The 25352-nt window shown below is 37.5% G+C and overlaps 2 protein-coding genes across 4 annotated transcripts; both read left to right on the top strand.

Moving 5' to 3' along the window:
* The first annotated feature begins 3126 nt into the window (after positions 1 to 3126).
* On the top strand, positions 3127 to 14329 carry LOC116203922 (calcineurin-binding protein 1-like). Its single transcript, XM_031535903.1, is given in 19 exon segments — positions 3127 to 3374; positions 3507 to 3581; positions 4667 to 4786; positions 4859 to 4899; positions 5407 to 5618; positions 5729 to 6231; positions 6233 to 7430; positions 7465 to 7577; positions 7726 to 7941; positions 8092 to 8715; positions 8799 to 9034; positions 9123 to 9333; positions 9465 to 9620; positions 10137 to 10294; positions 10374 to 10566; positions 10804 to 11195; positions 12053 to 12230; positions 12599 to 12819; positions 13333 to 14329. Coding segments are annotated over 19 exon segments (5727 nt in total). The 5' UTR covers positions 3127 to 3371; the 3' UTR covers positions 14210 to 14329.
* On the top strand, positions 13865 to 17262 carry LOC116201935 (thionin-like protein 2). 3 transcript variants are annotated; one of them, XM_031533416.1, is made up of 3 exons: positions 13865 to 14002; positions 16513 to 16850; positions 17014 to 17262. In XM_031533416.1, the coding sequence occupies exons 2-3, from the start codon at positions 16544 to 16546 to the stop codon at positions 17070 to 17072; spliced, it is 366 nt and encodes a 121-aa protein (XP_031389276.1). In that variant the 5' UTR covers positions 13865 to 14002; positions 16513 to 16543; the 3' UTR covers positions 17073 to 17262. The 3 variants fall into 3 exon arrangements, with proteins under 3 accessions (XP_031389276.1, XP_031389287.1, XP_031389268.1); XM_031533427.1 differs by having other exon boundaries at positions 13866 to 14002; positions 16534 to 16850; XM_031533408.1 differs by having other exon boundaries at positions 13869 to 14002; positions 16452 to 16850.
* The last annotated feature ends 8090 nt before the right edge of the window (positions 17263 to 25352 follow it).

Genomic DNA, 25352 nt, shown 5'->3' with positions numbered 1-25352 from the left:
ACTTAGATTTTCAGGTGTAGAGGAACGGTAGGTTCGAAACTCTTCTGTGAGAAAGATAAAGGTGCAGTCGGTAGGCACGAAGCTCTTCCTTGAAAAATAAAAGTATAGATAAAAGTAAAGTAACTGAACAAGCGATCAGATAGAGTTGTTGATTGATCGAGTCGTCCCCTAAAACTTACTATCGTACAGGATTATATAGTCCTACTTATTCTAAGGAAAGAGCCAGATACTTGGCATGCTTCCCAAAACAACTAAAGCGTACAGTGCAAGTTTTTAGTGTCAACAAAAATATGGAGGAATATAATTAAAACCGATGAACTTATTTTATCGAGATTTCGCTCTCCACGTATATTCATATATTATACCTCGAAGAAAATAATTATGGTTGGATAAAAATTAATTCAAATGATGAAATGAACATTACTTAAAGTTTCTTTGGAAGAAAACATCATTTCATAAAGTTGGAGGATAGAAATTAATTTAATAAAATGCACTTTTCAATTTATAAAAGAGATATTAAAAAGAGAAATGATGAAATATCAATTTTACTCAAATTCTCTCGATTTCAGCGCATTAAATGCAACCACAGAAAATTGAGTTTTATGGCTTCTCCATATTGGGCATAAAGGTCGAAAGACTACGAAATTTGGCATTGAAGGCTAGATCATCCTTTTGCGTTGTTCTTTGTCCATGCTATCTCAGTTCCTTTTTATGATAATGAAATAATAGTAAACTATATATATATTAAAAAAATAGTGTAATACAATGGCGCACGTCCTCGTCTATAATCAAAAGGTTTCAAATTCAATACGCAGTGGAAGTATCATTGCCCCTTTATTAGCTAATTAGGATTTTTATTTCATTGTACAAGGTCAACAGGCTTCCCTTGTAACCAAAAAAAGAGTAAACTAACAATTTGATCCCTCACGTTTGAGCCGGCCATCAATTTCATCCTCAACCTTTCATAGGCATAAAAATGCCGCCGACTTATGCTTTCGTCTATCAATTTTGTCCTTACAGCCGACCATTAACGGCGTTAATAAAATACTATTGTGTCCACTTGTCCAATCAAGCTACACCACATGGAATGGTTAAGTTCGTGTCAGCTGTTATCGTTAAAACTGACAAGAAAATTAACGTCGTATAACTAAAATGATAGATTGTATCTTTTTGTGCAATTTTCTAAAAGGTTGTACTAGAATTAGAAATTTGGCAAAAGGTCGTGCTTTTTATGACACTAACTAAAATATAAAAATCACATAAAATAACAAAACTTTATAAAAATAACAAAAACATGAACAAAAATTTGAAAATAAAATTAAAATTAAGAAAAAAATTCTAAATTCATAGAAATTCAAAAAAAATTAAAATAAAAACTTGAAAAATATATAGAAAATCATAAAAAAATAGAAAATTGAAAAATGATGGTAAGGGAAAATCTTAAAAATTTTAAAAAAATAAAAAAATAAGACAAATTCAAAAAATATATAATTCAAAGAATTTTAAAATATGAAATTATAAAAAGTGTATAGAAGGAATAGAGGCGTTCCAACCGGTTACCCACTCTCTGAGAGATCCCAAACGGTAGGATCTCTCAAGTCACAGGGATGGGGGCATCCATTTAAGGTATCCACCCACCATCTGAGGTCATCAGCGAGCTGAAAACATGCTGACAACCCAAATTGGGAGTGAGTGGCCAGCGATGGCTCCCTACTCCCCTAATTTTAGATATTTCACCAATTAGGATCTCTCAAATTAGAAAGGGGGGAGGGCGTCCCCGTCGGCCACCCACCATCCCAATGGAGGTCGTCGGCGTGGTCTGAGCCTGCCAGCGACCTCAATCGAAGGGTGGGTGGCCAGCGAGGATACCCCACTCCACTTCTTTAGCATCGATTTTTTTATTTTAATTTCATTATTTTTAATTTATTTAAATTTGTTGAATTTTGAAGCCTCTTAGTTTTTCTAAAATTTTCCTTTTATTTTTTGAATTTTTTTATTTCTCTTAAACTTTTAATTTTTCAATTATGCATTTTTAATCCCATTATTTTAAAGTTTCTAAAATTTTTAATTTCATGATTTGAAAATTTGACGGGATGAATGTATTGTAACATCTTCAAAAAGTTGTATATAAATTTGGTTACATTTTTTTGGGTAAATTGCACTGGTGGTCCAAAATGTTTTACAAATGTTACACGATGGTCCAAAAAGTTTTTTTCGTTACATGATGGTACAAAATGTTTCAAAACTGTTTCATGATGGTACAAACCGTCAACTCGAGCTTGACGCCGTCAAGCCGATACTGACGTGGCTACTACGTGTCACCTCCTTACTGACGTGGCCAAAAAATTTTAAAATTTTAAAATTTTAAAAATAATTTTAAATTTTAAAAACTTTTAAAAATAATTTTAAATTTTAAAAAATTTTAAAAATAATTTTAAACATTTAATTTAAAATTTAAAATAATTTAAATATTAAATATTAATTTTTTATAAAATTATATTTAAAAATTTTAAAAATTAGAAAAAAATATTAAAAAAATTTTAAGAAAATTTTAAAAAATAATTTAAATTTTTGAAAAATAATTTTAAAAATTTAAATTTTTTCAAAATAATTTTAAAAATTTTAAAATTAATTTTTTATTTTTTTTCTAAATTTGTACTCTTTTTTGTATTTTTTTTATTTTTTTTATATTTTTTTAAAAAAAATTAAAATTTTTTTATATTTTAAAAAAATAATTTTCAAAATTTTGAAAGTTTTAAAATATTTTTTTATTTTTTTGAAAATTTTTACTCTTTTTTTGTATTTTTTTAATTATTTTTTGTATTTTTTTGGACTTTTTAAAATTTTATTTTCTCTTAAATGACGTGGCGCACTATGATTGGTTTCAAATAACATAAGTGACACATAGAACGCGCCACGTCAGTAAAATGTTAACGGCGTCAGAACCAATTGACGGTTTGTACCATGATAAAACAACTTTGAAACATTTTATACCATCATGTAACGAAAAAAACTTTTTGAACATCATGTAATATTTATAAAATATTTTGAACCACCAGTGTTTACCTTTTTTTTTTTTTTCATTAGTTTGAAACGGTCTGTATCAATTTGTTACGGTTTTTTTCTTTTTCATTTTACCCGTCGGGTCGGTTGAAGCGGAAAACCGATGATCGCTTTACCCGTCGCTTTGCCGCCTCTTTGTCTGCGTTGAAACGACCACCTCCTCCGCCGTCGCCGGTGACCGACGATGGTTTCAGGTTCCGAGAGCTCTACTCTCCTCTCCCGGGAGTAATTTCCATTCAATCACCGAAACCCTAATAAGCTCATCAGACCGAGAAGGACTACAAGGCATCAGCTCCTCCAATTCGACAATGGTACGGCGATTCTCTTCTCAGTGATTGAGCAATGCGTCTTCATCGACGCGGATTCAAGCTTCTGGATGCATTCTCGTTCATGCTTTGCATCATCTTCGTCTGCTAATGTATCTGATTGTTCGTGTGCTTCAGTTCTCTATTGCAGCTATCAATGACACAGACTCCAGACGCCAGTGGGAGCCCTTGGCTCCCGCTAAGGAAGCTCAGGTCCTCTCTCTCTCTCTCTCACACACGCACGCACGCACTCACTGAGACACACGCACGCACACACTCGATGATTTGATGCTGGCAGATATTTTTTGTGCGGTGTAGCCGTACTTTGGTGCAGTGATAGTGTTATCTGTATTTTTAGGATGAGACAACTTGAGGCCAAGTTTCCAGTTCATGCCGGAATGATTATCACATTCTAGCTAGTTTTGTTCTGCTTTATTCAGTTCGTAATTGACCTGTATGGAGATCTCTATAGTATAAGATCAATCTAGATTTGGGTACGGTTCCGTTTCATAAACTCGGTGCTGACTGGAATGAGGATGAACCTAGGGACCATTCTCGATTGCTAGAGCAACTTTTGGTTGAGAGTTCAGTGACTTCTATGGTTTTCTCTGGTATCTTTGTTAATATTCTGAGCTATTTTAAAAAACTCGTGGAGCATTTGACGAATCTGAAGCTGTTTACAGTTACGTCCCACTAACCGTGCAATTATAGGGACAGAGGCTGCAGGAGGGATTACCTTAAGTGCTCTAAAGCTGTTTACAGTTACGTCCTATTAATGTAATTATTGGGACAGAGGCCGCAGGAGGGATTACCTTAAATGCTGCAGCAACTTTTAGTTAGATTGATAAGGATAGTAGATTGTGTTATCTCACAATAAAGTGCTCGAGCAACTTTTAGTTTGGGAAACAAGTCTAGTGAATTATGTTCGGTTATACACGGCAATGTGATGTGGTGCTCCCGTTTTCTTCTTTCTTCCCTTTGAATCAGTACTGTACAGTGAATGTACTTTTGTCTAATCCATTATCTCTGGGACCATTTTGGTGAAAATGAGAGCACTTTTTAAAACGGTTCAAAGCTACTTTTGGGATATCATATGTGCGCTGATCTTCTGCAAAATTGATGTGTTCAGTGTCAGTGTGGAAGCTGGTAATAAATGTAATATTCTGCTACGAGAGTTGTTTTAATGGAGGATGTGTGCCACTGAATTCATCTAGTGATGTTTTTTGTCTGCTTTACAACTGGAAGAATATAAATAGATTTTGATGATTCTTATTCTGGCTACTTGGTTGTTGTTCCAGGAATTTCATCTTTCACAAACTTACCATGAAGGACTTGTCAAGTTACATGCTAAAGAATATGAAAAAGCCCGTGAACTATTGGAATCAGTCCTAAGAGATCCCTTGATTTCTAGCGCGCAGGTATCACTGCTTTTATAGAATTTTCTGAACTGCAGCCCATGAATATTAACTTCAAGTATTACCTCCTGCCAGGTGGATAATAGTGCAAGTGACAATCATCTTTTGCAACTCAGGTTCGTTTATATGAATGAACTCTAATACTCATCTATGCTTTCTTCTCTCTGGAATCTTTGATTGTTTCTGAATATGACTTAATGCTTGTGGGACATGCATTATGAGAGATCTTGTTTTAACTGTTATATTTGAGATAACATTGTTATGCATAATCCATGTTTACTATATCTATGATGGGCCACCTATGATTTAACATTTCTCTTTCTATCTTCCTTACCGTTTCCAAAAGCAATGGAGGCTTCCCACATGTTTCCTGTCGCACCTAGTAGAATTAGAGTTTAGGCATGTGCCCCTCTAGAATTTGATTGAAAATCAAGTGTCTATCTCTGCATTGAGAAATTAGAGTTTTTGGAGCACTTTTTGAATGGTTTTAAGTATTTCTTTTACACTTATAATAATCTCTTTATGGCTAAGAAATTAAAATGAAACCCTCTGATCTGTTTGCAGACTTCCTTGTTTTTGCCTGTTATTAAAAACCTAAGCACAACCTCTGTAGTACCCTGCAGATTTTTGGCTCTGAAGAACCTCGCAAACACCTTCCTGCAGCAAGGTTCTGCACATCATGAGAATGCCTTACCGTGCTATCTTCAAGCCGTAGAAATCGATGGCAAAGATTCTGTTGTTTGGAATCAGTTGGGAACATTATCATGCTCAATGGGCTTACTCAGCATCTCTCGCTGGGCTTTTGAACAAGGGCTGTTGTGCAGCCCTAGCAATTGTTAGTCTCTAAAAGCTCTTCCAGCATTTGTATGATTTTGTCTGCTTCCAATGATCAATCCCCTCAAAGCACGTGAGAGGTTCTGAGTCTTTTCCTGTCAATATCTGCAGGGAATTGTATGGAGAAGCTATTGGAGGTTCTCATTGCTATAGGCGATGAAGTTGCATGTTTCTCTGTGGCAAAAATGATTCTGAGGCATTGGCCATCACATTCTCGTGCTTTGCATGTCAAAAATGTGATTGAAGAGTCAGAGATTGTCCCTTTTGCTCCTAGAGGGATAGATAGGCTGGAACCGAAACATGTTCGGCTTAAATTTCCTGACAAGAGAAAAGCTACTGATGAGTTTGCCGAGGATGATGCTCCTCTCAAGAGAGCGAAAACGAAGGTAGAGCTGCTTCTTCCAGAGACCTCTTGGTGTGCTCTTGCAGGGAGTCTTCTGAGCATTTTAGCCCCTATGAGTAATTGTGCTTCTGACATGACCGAAAAGGACTTGAGATCTGGAGATATCCAATTAGATATCAAACTGCCCTCTTCTTCCGAAAACCCTATCTTGGCTTTAGAAGATGGGGGGCTTAGTGTATATCGTGTTAGTGAAGATTTGTCTCAAGGCGATTTTTAGTGCTGAAAGAGAAACTGCTTTTAAGGACAAATTAGTGGCCTCTTCAGAGGAACAGCCACAGGAAAGGCGAAGCACCCGCCTTGAGAGGCTGAGGAGTCGTAAACCAGGGAAGGAAGAGTCGGATTACGCTACCACCAAAGATCAAGCAGCTGTGATCAAATTTCTGGAGCCTTTTATTGCCAGTGCATTTGGAGGAGACAGAGAGTCTGATGAAGCTGCTAGAGATTGTTCTAAATGTCATGGACAAACTAATTCATCTGAGGCAGAATGCAGCCTGATTGCAAAATTTGTGAGGGAAAGTTCAGGAAATCTTGGTGCTCACCATGTTTCTCATTTACTCTTGCAAGAGGCTGCAAGGAGGAGACTCACATACCGAGATGGATATATCAGATTCTTGGACTTAGACAAGTTGACTAGGGACTGGGGGCAGGAGAGGACCCCTGAATGTAGTCTTTTTCTGGCTGAGCTGTATTATGACTTTGGGTTGACTTCTTCTGATGCTTCTAAGCTGTCTGATTTTTTATCCGAATCATCTTATCATTTGTGCAAAGTAATTGAATCAGTTGCTCTCGAACATCACCTCAGCACTTCTTGTGCTGTGAATTTTGAGAGTTCCTCTTCCCTAAGTAACCCAGAGATGATCAACTCGTTTGTAAACAGTGAGAGCCCCTTCTGGGTTAGGTTTTTCTGGTTAAGCGGACGGCTCTCAGTCATGGACAATAACAAGGCTAAAGCTCACAAGGAATTCTCTATTTCCTTGTCTATCTTGTCCAAGAAGAATGATGAATATGATTCCTTTTTGGTCCCTATGCCTCATTGCAAAACTATCAAAGAGTTAACCCTTGAGAGGGTTTTGTACGAAATTAACATGCTGAAGGTTGATTTTCTGATGGAGAAAGATTCTGTTGAAATGATGGGGAAAGAGATGTACATGGACTGTATCAGCTTGCTCGCTCCCCTTCTTTTCTGTACAAAGGATGTTTACCCAGATGTTTCATTATTACCTATAACTGCAGGTAGAAAATCTGAAAAGATTGCATCTGTTGAGCTATTGGCATTAGACTTGCTAATCAAAGCTGGTGAAAAGACAGATCCAGAGGATCTTGAGCTCTGTTTGAATTGTCATCAAAGAAAGCTGCAGATACTGATCGGTGCTGCTGGAACAGGTGAATTTCCTGTTTCACAGAAACTCTGTCCAGCAATTGGGATCTACAGCTTCAGAAATAGAATTAAGAGGGAGCTCAGACAAGCAGTGGATCTGCCTGGTTGCTGAAGAAGTAAAGGCAATCTCTCAATGTGTCTCAAAAGTCAAGAACCATATTGATCAATCTGGAGATCTTGTGAGTTCCCAATTAATTGTTCCTTTACTGCATAATTGGTCATGAGATGCAGGATCTGTGATATTGTTTGGTCAATCTGTAGTCTACTGTTGCATTTGGTGAAACATTTTTTGCCCGTGCCTTGTTTAATTAAATTACATGCTTGCAGAAGGGGAATATCATCCCCCCAAAAAGCATTCGTGACATGCAGTCTTTGCTGCTAGCAGCTATGTGCAAAATAGTGAGCATGCTTTCCAATAAGAAGTCTGCTGGGTCTCTACCTGTCGATCTTAATGAACAAAAGCAAAGAAGTTGCTTTGTTAGTGCGGCCATTGCTTTCTGCAAACTTCAGCACCTCGACCCCTCTATAACCATTAAAACTCAAGTGAGTAAATCAAGTCTTTGTTTTAGTCATCTTTTGAATTTGAAGCATGAATGGTCTTTCCTACATTTCTTCATGACGTGATTTTATTTTAAGTATATGATTTTCTCTTTGTATTAAAAAAAAAATATATCAACATCGTTTCCTACGTAGGTTGATTTGATAGTGGCAATGCATGATTTGCTCGCTGAATATGGGCTCTGCTGTGCGGGAGAAGGCGTTGGTGAAGACGAGGAGGGTACATATCTTAAATTTGCGATAAAACATCTCCTGGCTTTGGACATGAAGCTTAAATCTAGCGTTCCATCTTCAAATGAAGATGCAACTCAGTCAAATCAGCAGCCTTCTGAAGATGGTCATTTGGAATCAAATTCACGAACAACAGATCTAGAGATGGTTCCTGCAGAAGCCCATGCTGCAGAAAATGTTGTTCCCGGAGAAGATGATTCATCTTCTAAAATCGAGGAGAAGGATCATATGGATGTTGGATGTCAAAAGAGGGTTGGTGGTGGGCATGACAGAAAGGATGGAGTTGATAATAAGTCAGTGGAATGTGGGGGTGAAATGTCTGAAGATGAAAGGGAGGAACTTGAGTTACAGATTGATAATGCATTGGACCAGTGTTTTTTCTGCTTGTACGGCCTAAACCTGAGATCTGATTCAACCTATGAGGACGAGATAGCCAATCACAGGAATACCAGTCGTGGAGATTATCAGACAAAAGAACAATGTGCGGATGTTTTCCAGTATATTCTCCCCTATGCAAGGGGCTCATCTGTGAGTAACTTTTTAATGTTCATCCCATCTTCTCTGAAACTTTTTCCCCCTTTCTTGAACTGGGAATATACTACTTGTGACAGAGAACTGGCCTCGTGAAACTCCGCCGAGTTCTAAGAGCAATCCGCAAACATTTTCCTCAACCACCAGAAGACGTTTTAGCTGATAGTGTCATAGATAAATTCTTGGATGATGCTGATTTAAGTGAAGATAAACTCTCAGAGGAAGCCGGGTCTGATGGGTTTCTTCATACCATGACAAAGATTTTATTCTCTACCAAAGGAAGCATCAAGCAATACAAGAAGTCATTAGTTGCGAGGTGATCCCTGTTTGGTGCTCAACTTTTGATTCAGAATCATAGTGCTTTAACTTTTGAGACACTGAATCCTTATTATAACTTTCTGCAGCTCTGGGCCATATATGGATGTTTATTGCAACTTGTTCTTTTACATGGCACAGTCTGAGGAAATGAGTGCCACGGATAAATGGACAGGCTTTGTTCTTGCTAAGGAAGGGGAAGAGTTTGTGCAACAAAATGCGAACCTCTTTAAGTATGACTTGTTGTACAATCCTTTACGATTTGAGAGTTGGCAACGACTTGCAAATATTTATGATGAGGTCAGTCTTAAATCATGAAATCAATCTTTGTGAATTAAAAGAATAGGAAAAAGATAAATGCTAAATTTTGTTCTTTTAAGTTTTGGCTGGACTCTTCTTTTAAGGGAATCTTTGTGGTTACAATGAAGCAGGAGGTAGACTTATTACTAAATGATGGCAGTAAGCACATAAATGTTGCGGGGTGGAGGAAAAATGCTTCATTACCGATGAGAGTAGAGACGAGTCGAAGAAGAAGCCGGCGGTGTCTAATAATGAGTTTGGCTTTGGCTAAGACACCAGATCAGCAGGTTATTCTTCCTATCAGTATTCTATTATGGGATCAAAATACTTTTATCTAATTAACTGAAAATTATGGCTGCTATACTTATATGTATTATTATTGAGTAAATTTTCACATATTAAGAAGTTAACCAATGATATAGAAGTCCAAAAGTTTTATATGGGAGTAAAATTATTTGACTTTACCTTCTGCAGTATGAAAAACTTCTTGTTTAGAACCCCTTTTAACTAGTGTGTAGTTCCTGTCATAGGTTGCTAGTAACCCCTTTAAATTATTATTGAAGGATCATTTCCTTTATCTAGTAGTATTGTTAGCACTAGCAGTCCAAATTAAATAATTTTGACTTGTCTCCTCTCTTCAATTTTATATTGAAGTACTATCCCTTTTTCCTGGGTCGTTGTGCGGTAACTTCCTTTTAGCATGATATAGCTTTTGGCAGAATTCTTCTTGTCGTTAATTATAGTAGTGACCTCTTTTTATTTATCTTAATGCTACTTTTATTGAAATATTTTGATGACTTCAGAGCGAAATTCATGAGTTGCTGGCGCTAGTGTACTATGACAGCCTTCAGAATGTGGTACCATTTTATGATCAGCGATCAAATCTTCCAATAAAAGATGCAGTGTGGATGAGATTTTGCGAGAACTCTCTTAAACAATTCCAGAAAGCTTTTGCAAAGAAGTATGACTTTCTTCCCTTTGTAAGTTTTTATATCTTCCTTCTGGCCATTGCTGTAATTTTAGAGCCTTTTCTCCTGCAGAGAAGACTGGTCACATGCATTTTACATGGGAAAGCTCTCTGAAAAGCTGGAATACTCGCACGAAATGTCCTTATCTTACTATAATAAGGCCATTTCTTTGAATCCATCAGCAGTGGATTCAGTCTATAGGATGCACGCTTCGCGCTTAAAGTTACTCTGTAAATATGGAAAAGAAGATCTGAAGGTCTTAAAGGTTCGTTTTTCCTCTTCTGGTGAATTCTTGTAACCTTTTATCTAGCAGTAGTTTTAGTTCTTCCTGTTCTGATTTACTAATGTTGTATTTTGCAGTAATTGACTAGAATAATTAACTCCCATTTTCTCTTTGCAAGTCCCCCAGAAGTTGATGATTGACCATAGCTATCATATAGGCTTTAATTTTAGTGGATCAATTGTATTATTAATCATATTCTCTTTCATGCTTATGATACAGGTTGTTTCTGGTTACTGCTTTAGTCAAACAGTGAAAGCTGCTGTTGCTGAGATTCTTTGTAAAATCAGTTGTGAAGTTTCGCCCGCATCAATGGATTTAAAAGAGATGATTGCTCAGAAGAATTTGGAGGGGAGATGTGAGAAATCCAAACAGCTGGAAGAGGTGTGGGAAATGCTTTATACTGACTGCTTATCTGCCCTTGAAACTTGTGTCGAGGGTGATCTAAAGCACTTCCACAAGGCAAGATATATGCTTGCTCAAGGTTTCTATAAAAGGGCTCAGAAGGGTGATTTGGAGAGAGCAAAAGATGAGCTCTCCTTCTGTTTCAAATCATCTCGGTCTTCCTTTACAATAAACATGTGGGAGATTGATGGAATGGTTAAGAAAGGAAGGTATGGCTTAGTACTTTTTTTGAAACAAGGATTTTTGTTTGTGCCTTTGTTCTTTTCCCTAGTAGAATCTGCAAATATACTTATATGCAAATAAATAAGTGAAATGTACAGTGGTAGGTTTCTACTATGATAGAAACCAAATTAACTGATTAGGAGAGAAATTTTTTTTTTTTCAATTGTGGATTACCGAGTTTTGAATTTATAATACATTTATTGAGGACTCTGAACTTGGGCTGAACATTGATAGAGAGCAACCATACTTCAGGAGAGAAGCCAAATTAGCATAATGGGCCGTGCAAAAGAAAGTGCGGATGTGATGGCATGAGAAAGCTGGATGTAAAGAAGGAATCTCTACATTAAGCTGTTTCAGAAGTAATTTGGTAGTGCAAATTGCGGAATGTTAATCCAAATTGTTTGCGTTGGTTATAAAATGCAGGTCAAAAGTGGATCTTTGAAATCCTGTAGGGTGTTGCTATATTCTCCTAATAATCAACCCAAAAATCCTCCTACTTCAAAATCCCACTCACAATATCATGAGTTGTGATTACACATATCCAAGGGCTATTTAATAGGTGTGAGTGGGATTTTGAATTAGGTGGATCTTTAGGCACGTCAATTAGGAGGATTTAACATTTTTGAATCCTTTACGCCTTGGAAGTTGACTAATTCGGTGAATGAAGTATAGTTGTCATTTTCCATATGTCTTGGTGGTTGGAAATTGAACTTCTATTTAATGTGGTCACATTCATAATGTCCTTCCTTCCTGTATTAGCGCTGAGATTCTTCGTCTGATTTTCAGTTTATTTAATGGACTGTTTTGAACAAGTTTCTTTGCCTTCACCCCCCTTTAATAACAGACGCAAGACACCTGGTGTGGCTGCAAATAAGAAAGTCCTCGAAGTTCATTTGCCGGAAAGCTCTCGGAAGTTCATTACTTGTATCAGGAAATATTTATTGTTTTACCTGAAACTATTGGAGGCTAAAGATATCCATACGCTTGACAAGGCCCTTATATCTATAAGAGCAGATAAAAGAGTAAAGTTCCTGTCAACTTTCTCTTCGTTTTATTATTATTGCTATTGCCATTATTAGTTAATATATAGGCATCTTAAACTCTCGGATTCAGAAAGCATCAGTTGAGCCTGTATCCAAATAATGATTTTTCAGTTGGCCAAATAATTTTGTCCTTGGAGCTGTATTTCCGCCCAATGTATGTTGGGGATAAAGGTCTTGAGGATAAATTTGAATTGGGATTGTCAGTTTTTGGTCTAATGGAGAGGCACATATCGTTTTAACATAACCCGCTAGTTGTTATGGGCTTTATATGTTCTTGAAGCTTTGTCTGTATATTTTGTCTTGGTATAGATTTCTCAGACGTTACTTAAATTGTTTTTATTTTTCAGTTCTCTTTATGCATTGAGGATCTTGTTCCAATTGCACTTGGAAGATACATTAAAGCCTTAGTGGCATCAATGCTCCAACCCAGAAGTGGTGCTGGAACCAATTCAGAGCACATACTGGAGAAGCTGTTTGCTCTGTTTATGGATCAAGGATATTTGTTTGCTGATGTTTGCAGCCTACCGGACATGAAGTGCAGCGGGATTTCAGAAAGCAGCCTATATGGGTAAATTATACTAAAAAACCTAAATCTTACAATAATGTATTGCATATAATTTGACATGAGATGCTCATTTAAAAACAAATACATTTATTATGATGAAGACATGATTACTGTTGAAGATGTTGGCTTTGTTCATTGACTCACATTTCTGTGTCAGTACACCACGAAAAAGGGTAACCTAGTTTCTTTACTAGGAAGACTTATGAACAACTCTACAATTGCTCAGCCATAAGATGAGGGGAATCTTGACAATCTTTTTTCCTAACCATGTAAATCTTTCACCAAATTTCAGATGATATTCGTTTTTTTGCTAATTCAAATGGTCCATTAGTCATCACTGTTGAATCACGCAAACTTTTGGTAGATTGAGAGTATGCAAGTTCTCTCTGTTCTTAATTAGCTTGTATTAGAATTGCTTCCTCACATTTTCTCTCTGGTTTGGTATCATTAGAAACATCATTTATAGTTATACGCAGATGTCAATTGGTTTACGTTTTCTTCTTCCCCCCTCCACAGGTGTCTCCACCAGCACATTTGTAATCTAGAGAGAAATGGAAAGCTTGAAACTATTGAAGCAATCAACGAGAAAGTCCGGAAGCGTTTCAAAAACCCGAAGCTATCGAACAGTAGCTGTGCCAAAGTCTGCAGGCATGCTTCTGTGTCATGGTGCCGGTCCCTTATTATTTCCTTGGCATTGATCACACCATTACAATCTGAGCAATCAGTTGAAGCACAAAACCACAATGCATCAGAAAATGCATCAGAAAATGCCCAGAGGCTCCTGTATGTCGATCTTCAAACAGATGAGTTCTGGAATTCTTCATTCGAGGACTCAACCCAGCTGAAGCAAGTGGAGACAAAGTGGATTCCTGTATTAAACAAGATCAAGAATACAGCAATCTGGAAAGCTTCAGATCAGAATTTAGATTCTGCAAACACTCTTCTGAGATGTGCTTACAACTTTTTTAGGGAAAGCTCGTGTGTAACTCTCCCAACATGGGTTAAGCTTTACTTGGCTCCAAAGGGGGTAGCTCTGGAACCGCAACTTAAAACGGCAATAGACGGAGGAGTTGAGGTCCTTGATGTTAGCCTTCCAAGAAAGCTTCTGTTATGGGCCTACACACTGGTCCATGGGCATTGGGCCCACATTTCAGCTGTCTTAAAGTACTGTGAAGAGAACATCAAGGTAAAGCTGAAATCCCTCACCATTGTTTCTATAATTTTGCATGTGAAACTATCAGTGATCTTTATCAGACTCGTAGAGCACGGTTGTTTGCCAGGTCTAAAACAATGCCCCTTTCTTTTAGTTGTCCTAAAATGGCTCCTGATTTTTGCCAAACTGTCAATTTTGTCCATTCGCTGGGTATTACACTGGAATACTTTCTGGTTTTAACAACAGAATTAGGGGGAAGAATATTGTATTGTTAAGTGATTTCTTGTTGCCCAGCTTACAAAACACATGGTGGTGATGTATGCATCATAAGAAATGTAGATGTAGATCCAACCACAGCTATAAGGTTCTGTGATTTGATGCCTGATGTGTATAGAACTATACTCACTACCTGCCATTATAGGGATCCTACATTTCATACATTTGATTTGGCCATAAACTATGCACGTAGCCCCAATTGATTGCTTTTACCAGACCTTTGACTTATGACTCAATTACTAATTTGGACCATAACTTTTGAGTTTATTTTACTTAAGGCCATACATTTAACATTATTGAATAACCCATCAAATTATGTGCATAAAATGTTCTTATAAGGCTTTCCTTATTTTAAAAATATTTTTTTATTTTAGAAATACAAATTTAAAAATCAAAGAAAAATAAAAAAAAAGGTCGAAGATAGAGGAGCAAGGCCTCCAACGAAGTTGCCTCGAGCGGTGGTGATTGGCCATTACCATCCCTCGAGCCATTACCGCCCCTACCCTTTGTTTCTTTCTCTCTTCGAAAAGAGAGAAAATAAGAGAAAGGGCAGTATTGAACAGTCGTTGGACTCTAAGTCAGCCAGTAATCTCACTTGCGGTGGTGGCGGTTGAATGTGGGCCAACACTGCTCTTCTTCCTAACTCTATTTTGTCACCACCGCCCCAGACGAGATCTCTGTTGGCCCTACTTTTCCTAATTTTATTCGTTCTAATATGCTTCCTAGAAAAGAAATGTACTTGAATCCATTTCTTTAAATTAATATTTCATATTTTACTTTAGACTTCTATCATTTAGAGCATATTTATGTTTTATTTAGGACAGTGTTTAATATATGTATTAATTAGTGCCAATCAGATAACCATTTGAATTTATATTAAAATCAGAAAAAGTTACTCAATTTATATTATAATATTATAGTTATTGATGTAGTTGGATATTCCTTTGTTATCAGAACCGGACCGGACCGGCCGGTCCGATCAGCAACCGGCACCCTGTCCGGTCGGGTTCTTTGGAAAACTGAAATTGCACCTTTAGACTGGGGACCCCATTAAACCGAACGGTTTTTTGCTGAACCCATACCAACCGGCCGGTTCTATGGATTTCCTTTTATTAAAAAATTAAATTGCATGCATGAAGACTTGAACCAAAGACCTCAAACCTCCCTAACTAACCTATTAGCCATTTAGGCAACAGCCACATTTTTCTACTTTTGATCATTCTTTATCTCTTTAATCATAACAAAGGAAAAAATAACTTCCATAAAAAAATTCTTTCATTCATTATTTTAATTATTTGAATTATTGTGTATATATTTAATATATCATAGTCTTTCTTAATTTTATATGCATTATTTATTATTTAATTAGACGTGCAATCCAACCCATCGAACCCCCGGTTGGACTCATAAATCTCGTGAACCCATACCTCGACCGGTTCAGCGTCCGGTCCGGTTTTAATAACACTAGGATATTCTATAAAATTTAATCAGGTTGAAGTGAAATTGAATCCCCTCTTTTGCTGTCAATACAAATAATATTGCAAGGAGAACTAGTAATTTATGTACAAAATTTTATTTTAAAAACATATACATGATAGTGCTACTATGAGTGCAATGTGATTAACTTAATTACAAAAGAACAAAAAAAAATATGCATGGACTCACAATGCCTAGCATTATATCGTTTGAGTCAATTGTTTAATTTTATTAAAAAATATGTTATCAAATTATATCAGATCAAATTACTCAATTTTATCATTATTCTTTGATACTTTTGGACGTGTTTTATTAAAGTTTGTTCATATAACTCTTAGAAATTCTATTTTTAAGTTAAATAATTATAAGTTTCTAATGTGATTATATTTAAGAATAGTATTTTGTTATATTCATTTACATATATATAAATATATATATATATATATATTTCACGAGTGAAATATTTCCTTAGTTTTTTTCTGGGAAAATGGTTATCTGTATTATCTTAATTAAATAGATTGTAATATCATTCGCTCTCTTAAATTTCTACCAATTGCATTGCTCTAATTACTGAAATTACAACTTTATTTAGCAAATCTTTACCATTTTAACACAAAGCATTAATTTCATTGTCAAATTATGATAAACACATTCACAGTAAGTAAAGTATGAGCTTTTATCCCATATATACACATGTAATACATACACACCGACCCACACATATATCTAGGGCTTGTTCACTTGCTCCGCCCATCACTCTCACACTCAGAAGAACAAAGTCAATTTCACAGAGTCAATTTCCAATCGTCTAGAGAATTAGCAATGGAGAGGAGAGGATCATCAGTGAAGCCATCATCACTTGCTATGGTGTGTGTGGTGTTGGGCCTGTTAATGGGGGCTCACCAGTCCATGGCCAGTTTCACGACTTGCTACGAGTCCTGCTTCGTCCTCTGTGTCATCAAGCCTTGGAAGACCGCCTTCAAGTGCTCTTTCAAGTGCCTGAAGGATTGTCTTGTCCATTTGGCTCCCCCCTCGCCGGCCAGTGCCCTCAGCGTTGACACCGATTACTTCTGCAAGCTCGGGTGCTCCACATCCCTGTGCACTAACCTCAGCACCAAAACCAATCCCGGTAATAACTCTCTCCCATTTCAATATGCTTAATTTCCTCGTCTCGTACACTTTGATAGAGCTTATTCAACCGGAGAGCGGTAATTCCCGATCCATAGACATATTACATGCGGCTCATACGAGTTTATTTATTTTCCTAATGGATGTGTATTTTTGTGTTATAGGTGAAAAGGAAGTGGGTGGCTGTGTGGAGTCTTGCTCAGGGATGTGCTCCAACCACTGATTGATCATCTTCTTCACCAAGCTATATATATAGCTGCTCTGGAAGAAATGCTCCATATATCTCTATATGTTTGCACTAAATAAATTCAATTTCTATTCGGACAATGGAAAAAGAAAGAAAAACCAAAGTTGTTCGAGTTTGAATATTAATGTACTTTCTTAATCTTCTACTTGAATGTTCTCGGTATCTTAATTTTGTGTCTGCAAGTTCACATAATAGTGCGCATGCAGAAATCAATGATCTATACAGTACGAGGTGTGATTGTCCAGCGCTTGTCGATAATATCGTAACAGGAGGGCAAACCCGAAGGGCCGTGCGGCCATAGATAATTACATTAAGCAGAATAGAACAGAATGGAACATATTTGAGTGTCACGGGTTTCCCTTCTAAGTGGGGGGTAGCGATAAAGATCCAAATCAGGCCAGCTGAATATTTCTGCAATTGATAACCTTAAATATGATTTTGATTTAATCGATGTGGGGACCGCAAAATATATTTGTCGGGCGGCCAAATAATTAACGGAAGAGATGGTGTGGCCTGAGACATGTTCATCGTCAATCATGTATAGCTGACCCGTGAACCTTATTGGATACCTAGCCTCTCTCGAGAGTGCTCATAATGCATGATGGAAGCGAGTACGGTGGGTTTGCCCACCTGCAGGCGGGAGATATAATTAAAACTCGTTCCATCTTGCATGATGGGAATCGAGTATGGATTTGTCCGCCAGCAAGCAGGACCTCTTTTTTTTTTATATAATTTTAAATTCGGTATATTTTTATAATTTCTTTATTTAAATAGTTTCTTTTTATTTGTAACATTGAAAACATTTTAATTTTTTTTGGTGAAACACAAAATTACGTCAATCTATTAACAAATTATTGTGACGTTAGAAATGTCCTAATTTTTTTCTTTGGTGAAACACATCATTATATTAACCTATTAACTGAGGTTAATTCTCGATTGGGCTAACTTCGCCATAACCTTCTCATACTTTTAATAAATTTCTTATCCCACTTAAAATTACCTGGGCTAGTTAAGATAATTATATTGCAATCATGATTTTTTTTAAATTGAAATATTTCCCTTTAGTGGAATGAGTTTTCCCACATGCAAGTGCCGTACCTTTTTTTTTATAGCAATTTATTTGTTTAATTATAAAAACCTGTTGCGATTGGTCACTAATTTAGATAGTCTCCTTTTATGTGCAACATTAGTATGTCTTATTATTTTACCAATTTAAGTAGTCTCTTTTTATTTGAGATATAAGTATGTCCTATTATTTCAACAATTTAAGTATAAAAACCTATTGCAATTGGTCACCAATTTAAAAATAGTCTCCTTTTATTTGCGACATTAGTATGTCTTATTATTTCACCAATTTAAGTAGTCTCTTTTACTTTTCAGTAATACAAATGTCATATTACTTTTGGAGAAAATGAAATGTTACGGCAACCTCAATCAAATGATAGGCTCAAGAACCAGAACTTGATAAGAAAGAAAGGTGGAGGGTAGAACCAACAAAACTCACTCAATAAGATGACTCGCCACGAGTAACAAAAGTCGAGTTGATTCGCCACTAAACAAAGGACTTGTTTAAATAAGAAAAATAGAGGAAACGTTCTAGGCAATTTCATTCAAATATTCATCAAAGTCTCTTCATCTCCCACCAACTACGAATCTCATTCTCGCCATCTCTCCTTCGTTGTGCTTTTATGTTTTCCCACCAGAGATTCGCATAATCGGTGAACTCGAGGGCCGCAAGCTGACACTTCTGGGCTTCGGAGTACTCATAGTATTCGAACACTTTATCGATGCGCAGGACCCACTCGAAGTACTCTTCAGGGGAACTAGTGCCTTTGAATTGTTGAATCTTCAGATTGAGGTTGTTACCGACACTCCTTTGCTCCAGTCGTGGAACCAGCTGCTCTTCTTCTTCAGGAAGTTCATCCTCCCGGTCAACTTCATCTTCCACTTGAACATTCCGTCTGGGAACTCAATGTGCACATGGTGGAGCAACACGCGCCAAGGCCAATCGCTCAACAACTTGGGTCAATTTATCAAGCCGTACAGAAAGTTCTTCTTGCCCCTGTTGGAATCCAAGGAACTGGCTTGGTTGAGTGTGAGTCCCCTCAAAACCTCATGGACGTTTTCCTCATCCATTGCATTTTCCAGAATGATTCCTCACTAAACACTTGTGTGTACACTCCCTCATGTGTTTCAATCGGCCAACAAGAACATAACCTTCGCTCTGATATCAAATGATAAGCTCACATACCAGAACTGGGTAAGAAAGAATGGTGGAGGGTAGAATCAACAAAACTCACTCGATAAGATGACTCGCCACGAGTAAGAAAAGTTAGGTTGATTCGCCACGCTCAAGGAAGAACGATAAGAATCGGGGTTTTCGCCACTAAACAAGGGACTTGTTTAGATAAGAAAATAGAAGAAACGTTCTAGACAATTTCATTCAAATATTCATCAAATTCGCCTGTCTGAACTGTTACTTCCTCGGTGGAGTCGTATATGCTTTGGCAAATTTTGCCTCGATTGGATGAAGCACCATCAACAAATCTTCAATGGCAATTTCATCTTGAAGTTTCACTTGGGGTGAATTTAAAGTGGGTTCAATCAGAACTTGCTCCGTGGAGTTTGAAATTAGTACCTCCAAAATATTCTCCTCAAAAGATAAATCATTCATAACTAAGACATGTGTATCTCGCTCCAGCATAGTCTGGTTCTTCGACTCCACGTCTTCTTCCTCTTTTGTTTAGTTGTCCCTCTTGGAAGTTGTGTCTTCAACCTGCACTTTTTCATCTTCTATCACAACATCAATAATCTGACTTTCCTTTTTCAAGAGGAAGGCCAGTTTCCGGAAGATAACTTGAAGGCTCAAACAATTGTTGCTCACACTCTAATGGCAAGAATCTGTCCTTCAAAAGTCGTTTCATGTGCCTCCAAGTAAAGATCGGATTCTTTCCAGCTACAATATGATTTCTTTGTAACTCGTGCCACCAAGTAGAAGCTTTATCTTTTAAGCGATAAACAACATGATCAACTCGGCTTCCATCATTGGGAATGCCGTAGTAGTCGAAGAATCGGTCCACATCCGAAATCCATGCCAAGAATTTCTCGGTACTCAAGCTTCTGTTGAAAATTAGGATTCCCTTTGGGCGATAATCTCTCTGCAACCATAGGTGTCTTCTTATTCCACCGGAACTCTCGAGGGCTTGGGTCACTCGCTCAAGCCGTGCAATGAACTCCTCTCGCGTCTGCTGGAAAGTGAGAGGCAAGTCTTGGTCGAAAGTAAACCCTCTTGGAACTTGTTCAGGGTTGGTTTTAGCCATTATCTTTGCATATTTAGCAAAAATTCACTCAAACACATGATTGATTGGTGTGACATAAGAATTATCCTAAATTCATTTTTCAGTACTAAATTCTCAATTGGAACATTCACTTGACTTTGCCACCAAAAACTTTTAACGAATTTCAATTTTCAAACTCCACCCAAAATTAGTGGGGCCCATTAAGCCAATTAAAAATTTTTAATTTATGAAAAACTAAATTAAAATCAAGATTGCAGTTCCGCCGAGTGTGATGGCCGTCGTTAGGGCCCCTATTGTCAGAATTGAAATAACGACAAATTAGAGTTCTTTCAATTTTTGCGGTGGGGGCCCTGCTAGCAGCCACCACCCCTCCAATTGGGGTCTGCGGCAACCAGAACGAATACTCATGTGGAATGCTCTCATCACAAGAAAGGAATAATTATGTGAAAGTAATCCAAATTAATATATATATATAATAATAATAATAATAATATGAGAAAATCTAAAAAATCCTACCTCACATAGATGTAGTAAAAAAAAACCAACAAGATTTCTTCAATGAAAAGCAATTATGACATTTACTTGAGTGATTAGCACTAATTGGTATTTTCACACGTCACTTGACGATATAGGATCATGCAAGAATTTGTCATATAACATCGATTCGATGAATTAATAAAAAAAACATTTACTTCTAGTATTTATCTATTACTATAATAAATAGAGAAGCATTTCCTATTTTTTGAATTCTTGAAAATATATAAAATAAATAAATGTTTATGAAATGATCTGATTACCCATTTGAAAAAGTAACCAACCAATTAGAAAAGGGGTAAATTTATCAAAAATCATGAACTTTGCATGAAATTTCAAATCTACCACGAATTTCAACTTCTAGCACAAAAAATCATCAACTATTACTTAAGTTTCACGTCTTCCATCCATTCATTTTTCCGTCCATTTTTCCTGACGTGGCAATGTACGTGGCAAAAATGGACGGTAGATGTGGAACTTAAGAAATATTTGTAGAACTTAAGTAATAGTTGATGGCAAAAATGGACGGTAGATGTGGCAATGGCCATGTACATTGCCATGTCCACAAAAATAGACGGAAAAATTAATGGATGGTAGATGTGGAACTTAAGTAATAGTTGATTTTTTGTGTTAAAAGTTGAAGTTCGTGGTCCATTTGAAAGTTCATGCAAAGTTGATGATTTTTAATACAATTTTGGATGAGTCGATCATTTCCAAACTCCGGAGGATGTGTTAGCCGGTGGTTTGACCATTCTCGGCCTTAGAGGTGCTTTCTCCCCCTTGGAATTTAATGAGCCCCTGGCTCGTCCTATTGTTGCCACAGGTGTACGATCCTCATGTGATATTGGCGGCTTCAAATGTTGCTGCCCACTTCACTGAGGTATATTTCTAGGCACCCACCTTTCGGCAGCAATAGGCCAATATGTTTGCCTGAACTGGTGCTGCCAAGGAGTGCTCAACTCCTTTGTTCTTTCTTCGAGGATCATCCTTGTGCAGGCCACGCAAAGCCTTTCTTCAATGAACAGCTTCTGTAGGATGCTCTTTAGGCCTTCGACCCTCTAGAGTCCATCCTCTTCCTCATTTCTCCTCCTTGTCAGAAGAGGCCCGAGGTCAGCTCGCATTGCATTCGCACTGGCCAATGGAAAAGGTATGGTATCAACTTTCATCGGCCTCTCAGGAACATTCAAGATTCCCCGATCTAGCTTATCCTCAATCACATTCCGCAAGGTGATGCACTCATTGGTCGAGTGCCTCCAGGACGAAAATCTATAGAATACCTAGTTCTTGGTCTCTTCCTGTGATGGATGCTTGTGGCCAGGCCCAAATTTCATCAAGCCGGCCTGTACCAAGAAGTTAAAAGACCTCCTCTGTTTTAGATACATCAAAGGTGTAGTATTTAGACTGGTTGTAAGAATTCGGCCCCTCCTCTCAACCACCTTTTGCCTTGGCCAAGGGTGGGTAGGTCACAGGCTGATCGATAATAATTTCGGCAGCATCAACCTCGAAGTCAGGACTATCAAAATCTTCATAAATGACATGTATTGGATGCCGGCACCGCTTTCATTCAGCCTCTGCCTTCAACAAGCTTTCATAACCTGCAGCCTTAGATGCCAATTCAATAAAATCCCGAGAGTCCATACCATCAAACTTCTTTCCAAGCTCTCATTCCATACCCTTCTTGCACAATTTAACAAATTCATATTCAGGCAATGCAACCCAGCAGGCCTATTGTTGAGTCTTGAATCTTGCAATATTGTCCTCCATTGGCTTTCAAGGCTTTTGAAGGATTTGAGATAAATCGGCTTACATGACTTCTGGTGTGGTACGATAAAATTGTGTATGGAATTGGGCCTCCATGCCCTGCCAATCAAAAACAGAACTAAGTGATAATTCAATGTCCTAATTGAAAGTCGTACCTGTCAAACAGTTGCCGAACAATCTCAGCTTCAAGTAGTCATTCCCGCCACTTCGCTACATTGATTTGTAGAAGGGCTATATGTTCTAGGGATGTCTGAGTTCCATCTCCAGAAAATAAAGTAAATCCTGGCACTTTAAACCCCCTAAGAAACTCATAGGTCTGGTCTGTCCACTCCAGGTAAGGTTTCCTATAGACTGGCCAATCAACTGCCGTAATATCGGCCCATACATGTCCTAAATGACATCTTGTAGAACTCTCATATCGACCGACTGGTATGCTTGTGCCAGCCTATTCATATCTCTGGCCAATAGCAGTGGATTTGGTGGTGATACTAGCCTAAAAGCCTGTGGTGACACTGGCGCTGCAGTTGGAATTGGCGGGATAGGTGGATTAGGTTGGATCGGCTGGCCAGGTGGCCTATGAAGAGGAACCTGTCCGGTTGAGGATTAGCCCCCAAGTTATTGGCCTGAAAGTTTTGCGCTACCTCCTCTCTTGACACAGGCCGAGGTTCTACAGGCCTTTGATCCACAACTTGGGCTTGTCTGATTGCTTGATTCCAATGCCTATTATGTTGAGGATTAGCCTCAATTAAGGCCCCTAATTGTCAAGAACTGTGCTCTACAGTTTGAACTTCAACATTTATCCTTTCACTAAAATTGTCAATTTCACCGCACATGTTTTGGAAATGGCGAGCCAATTCTTGCATTGTAGCTAGAGTATCGGCAAAGTATCTTACTAAGTGTTGGAGTGGATCTCCTTCCACTTCCTCATCCTCCATGAGTTCGTTAACGTTACGGACATGCTGGTGCAGCCACGGTGGATTTTCAGTGGCTTATGGCAAAACTTGCTTCTCCTGGACGTTCTCCTATTGTTGCTCCATTCTTCCTCTACACTGTGGGTCTCACTGGGCGTGCCAGAAAACGTTATTTGCTGCAAAATCTTACAGCCACGCTTCCCTTCCTAGTTGGTGGATAAGTTCGTGACGTGAAGATGCCACGGAATCACCTAGGCGTGCTAGGGATGCTGTCTCCCAAGTGTAAGATCTGTCAAACAACACCGATAGTCCTCCTCTAGTCAGTGCGTAGTACCACAGGCTCGTAGCTCTGCAAGACTGGCTGCCGGGTTCGGATCAAACTTGTCGATATTTACACTCGACGAGGCTCGAGGAAATAGCCTCTTGGATTCTTTCCACTATTTTTTACCTTGTCCAGAAGGTTTAAGGACTTAGATTTTCAGGTGTAGAGGAACGGTAGGTTCGAAACTCTTCTGTGAGAAAGATAAAGGTGCAGTCGGTAGGCACGAAGCTCTTCCTTGAAAAATAAAAGTATAGATAAAAGTAAAGTAACTGAACAAGCGATCAGATAGAGTTGTTGATTGATCGAGTCGTCCCCTAAAACTTACTATCGTACAGGATTATATAGTCCTACTTATTCTAAGGAAAGAGCCAGATACTTGGCATGCTTCCCAAAACAACTAAAGCGTACAGTGCAAGTTTTTAGTGTCAACAAAAATGGAGGAATATAATTAAAACCGATGAACTTATTTTATCGAGATTTCGCTCTCCACGTATATTCATATATTATACCTCGAAGAAAATAATTATGGTTGGATAAAAATTAATTCAAATGATGAAATGAACATTACTTAAAGTTTCTTTGGAAGAAAACATCATTTCATAAAGTTGGAGGATAGAAATTAATTTAATAAAATGCACTTTTCAATTTATAAAAGAGATATTAAAAAGAGAAATGATGAAATATCAATTTTACTCAAATTCTCTCGATTTCAGCGTATTAAATGCAACCACAGAAAATTGAGTTTTATGGCTTCTCCATATTGGGCATAAAGGTCGAAAGACTACGAAATTTGGCATTGAAGGCTAGATCATCCTTTTGCATTGTTCTTTGTCCATGCTATCTCAGTTCCTTTTTATGATAATGAAATAATAGTAAACTATATATATATTAAAAAAATAGTGTAATACAATGGCGCACGTCCTCGTCTATAATCAAAAGGTTTCAAATTCAATACGCAGTGGAAGTATCATTGCCCCTTTATTAGCTAATTAGGATTTTTATTTCATTGTACAAGGTCAACAGGCTTCCCTTGTAACCAAAAAAAGAGTAAACTAACAATTTGATCCCTCACGTTTGAGCCGGCCATCAATTTCATCCTCAACCTTTCATAGGCATAAAAATGCCGCCGACTTTATGCTTTCGTCTATCAATTTTGTCCTTACAGCCGACCATTAACGGCGTTAATAAAATACTATTGTGTCCACTTGTCCAATCAAGCTACACCACATGGAATGGTTAAGTTCGTGTCAGCTGTTATCGTTAAAACTGACAAGAAAATTAACGTCGTATAACTAAAATGATAGATTGTATCTTTTTGTGCAATTTTCTAAAAGGTTGTACTAGAATTAGAAATTTGGCAAAAGGTCGTGCTTTTTATGACACTAACTAAAATATAAAAATCACATAAAATAACAAAACTTTATAAAAT

This window comes from Punica granatum, chromosome 1 (genome assembly GCF_007655135.1).
Source record: "Punica granatum isolate Tunisia-2019 chromosome 1, ASM765513v2, whole genome shotgun sequence".
NCBI classification, from domain to species: domain Eukaryota; kingdom Viridiplantae; phylum Streptophyta; class Magnoliopsida; order Myrtales; family Lythraceae; genus Punica; species Punica granatum.
This window is presented reverse-complemented; position numbering and strand designations above follow the sequence as displayed.

Coding starts and splice junctions, on each gene's coding strand:
- LOC116201935 (XM_031533416.1), top strand. CDS start 16,544: ATGGAGAGGAGAGGATCATCAGTGAAGCCATCATCACTTGCTATGGTG. Junction 16,851..17,013: donor CAGCACCAAAACCAATCCCG/GTAATAACTCTC, acceptor TTTGTGTTATAG/GTGAAAAGGAAGTGGGTGGC.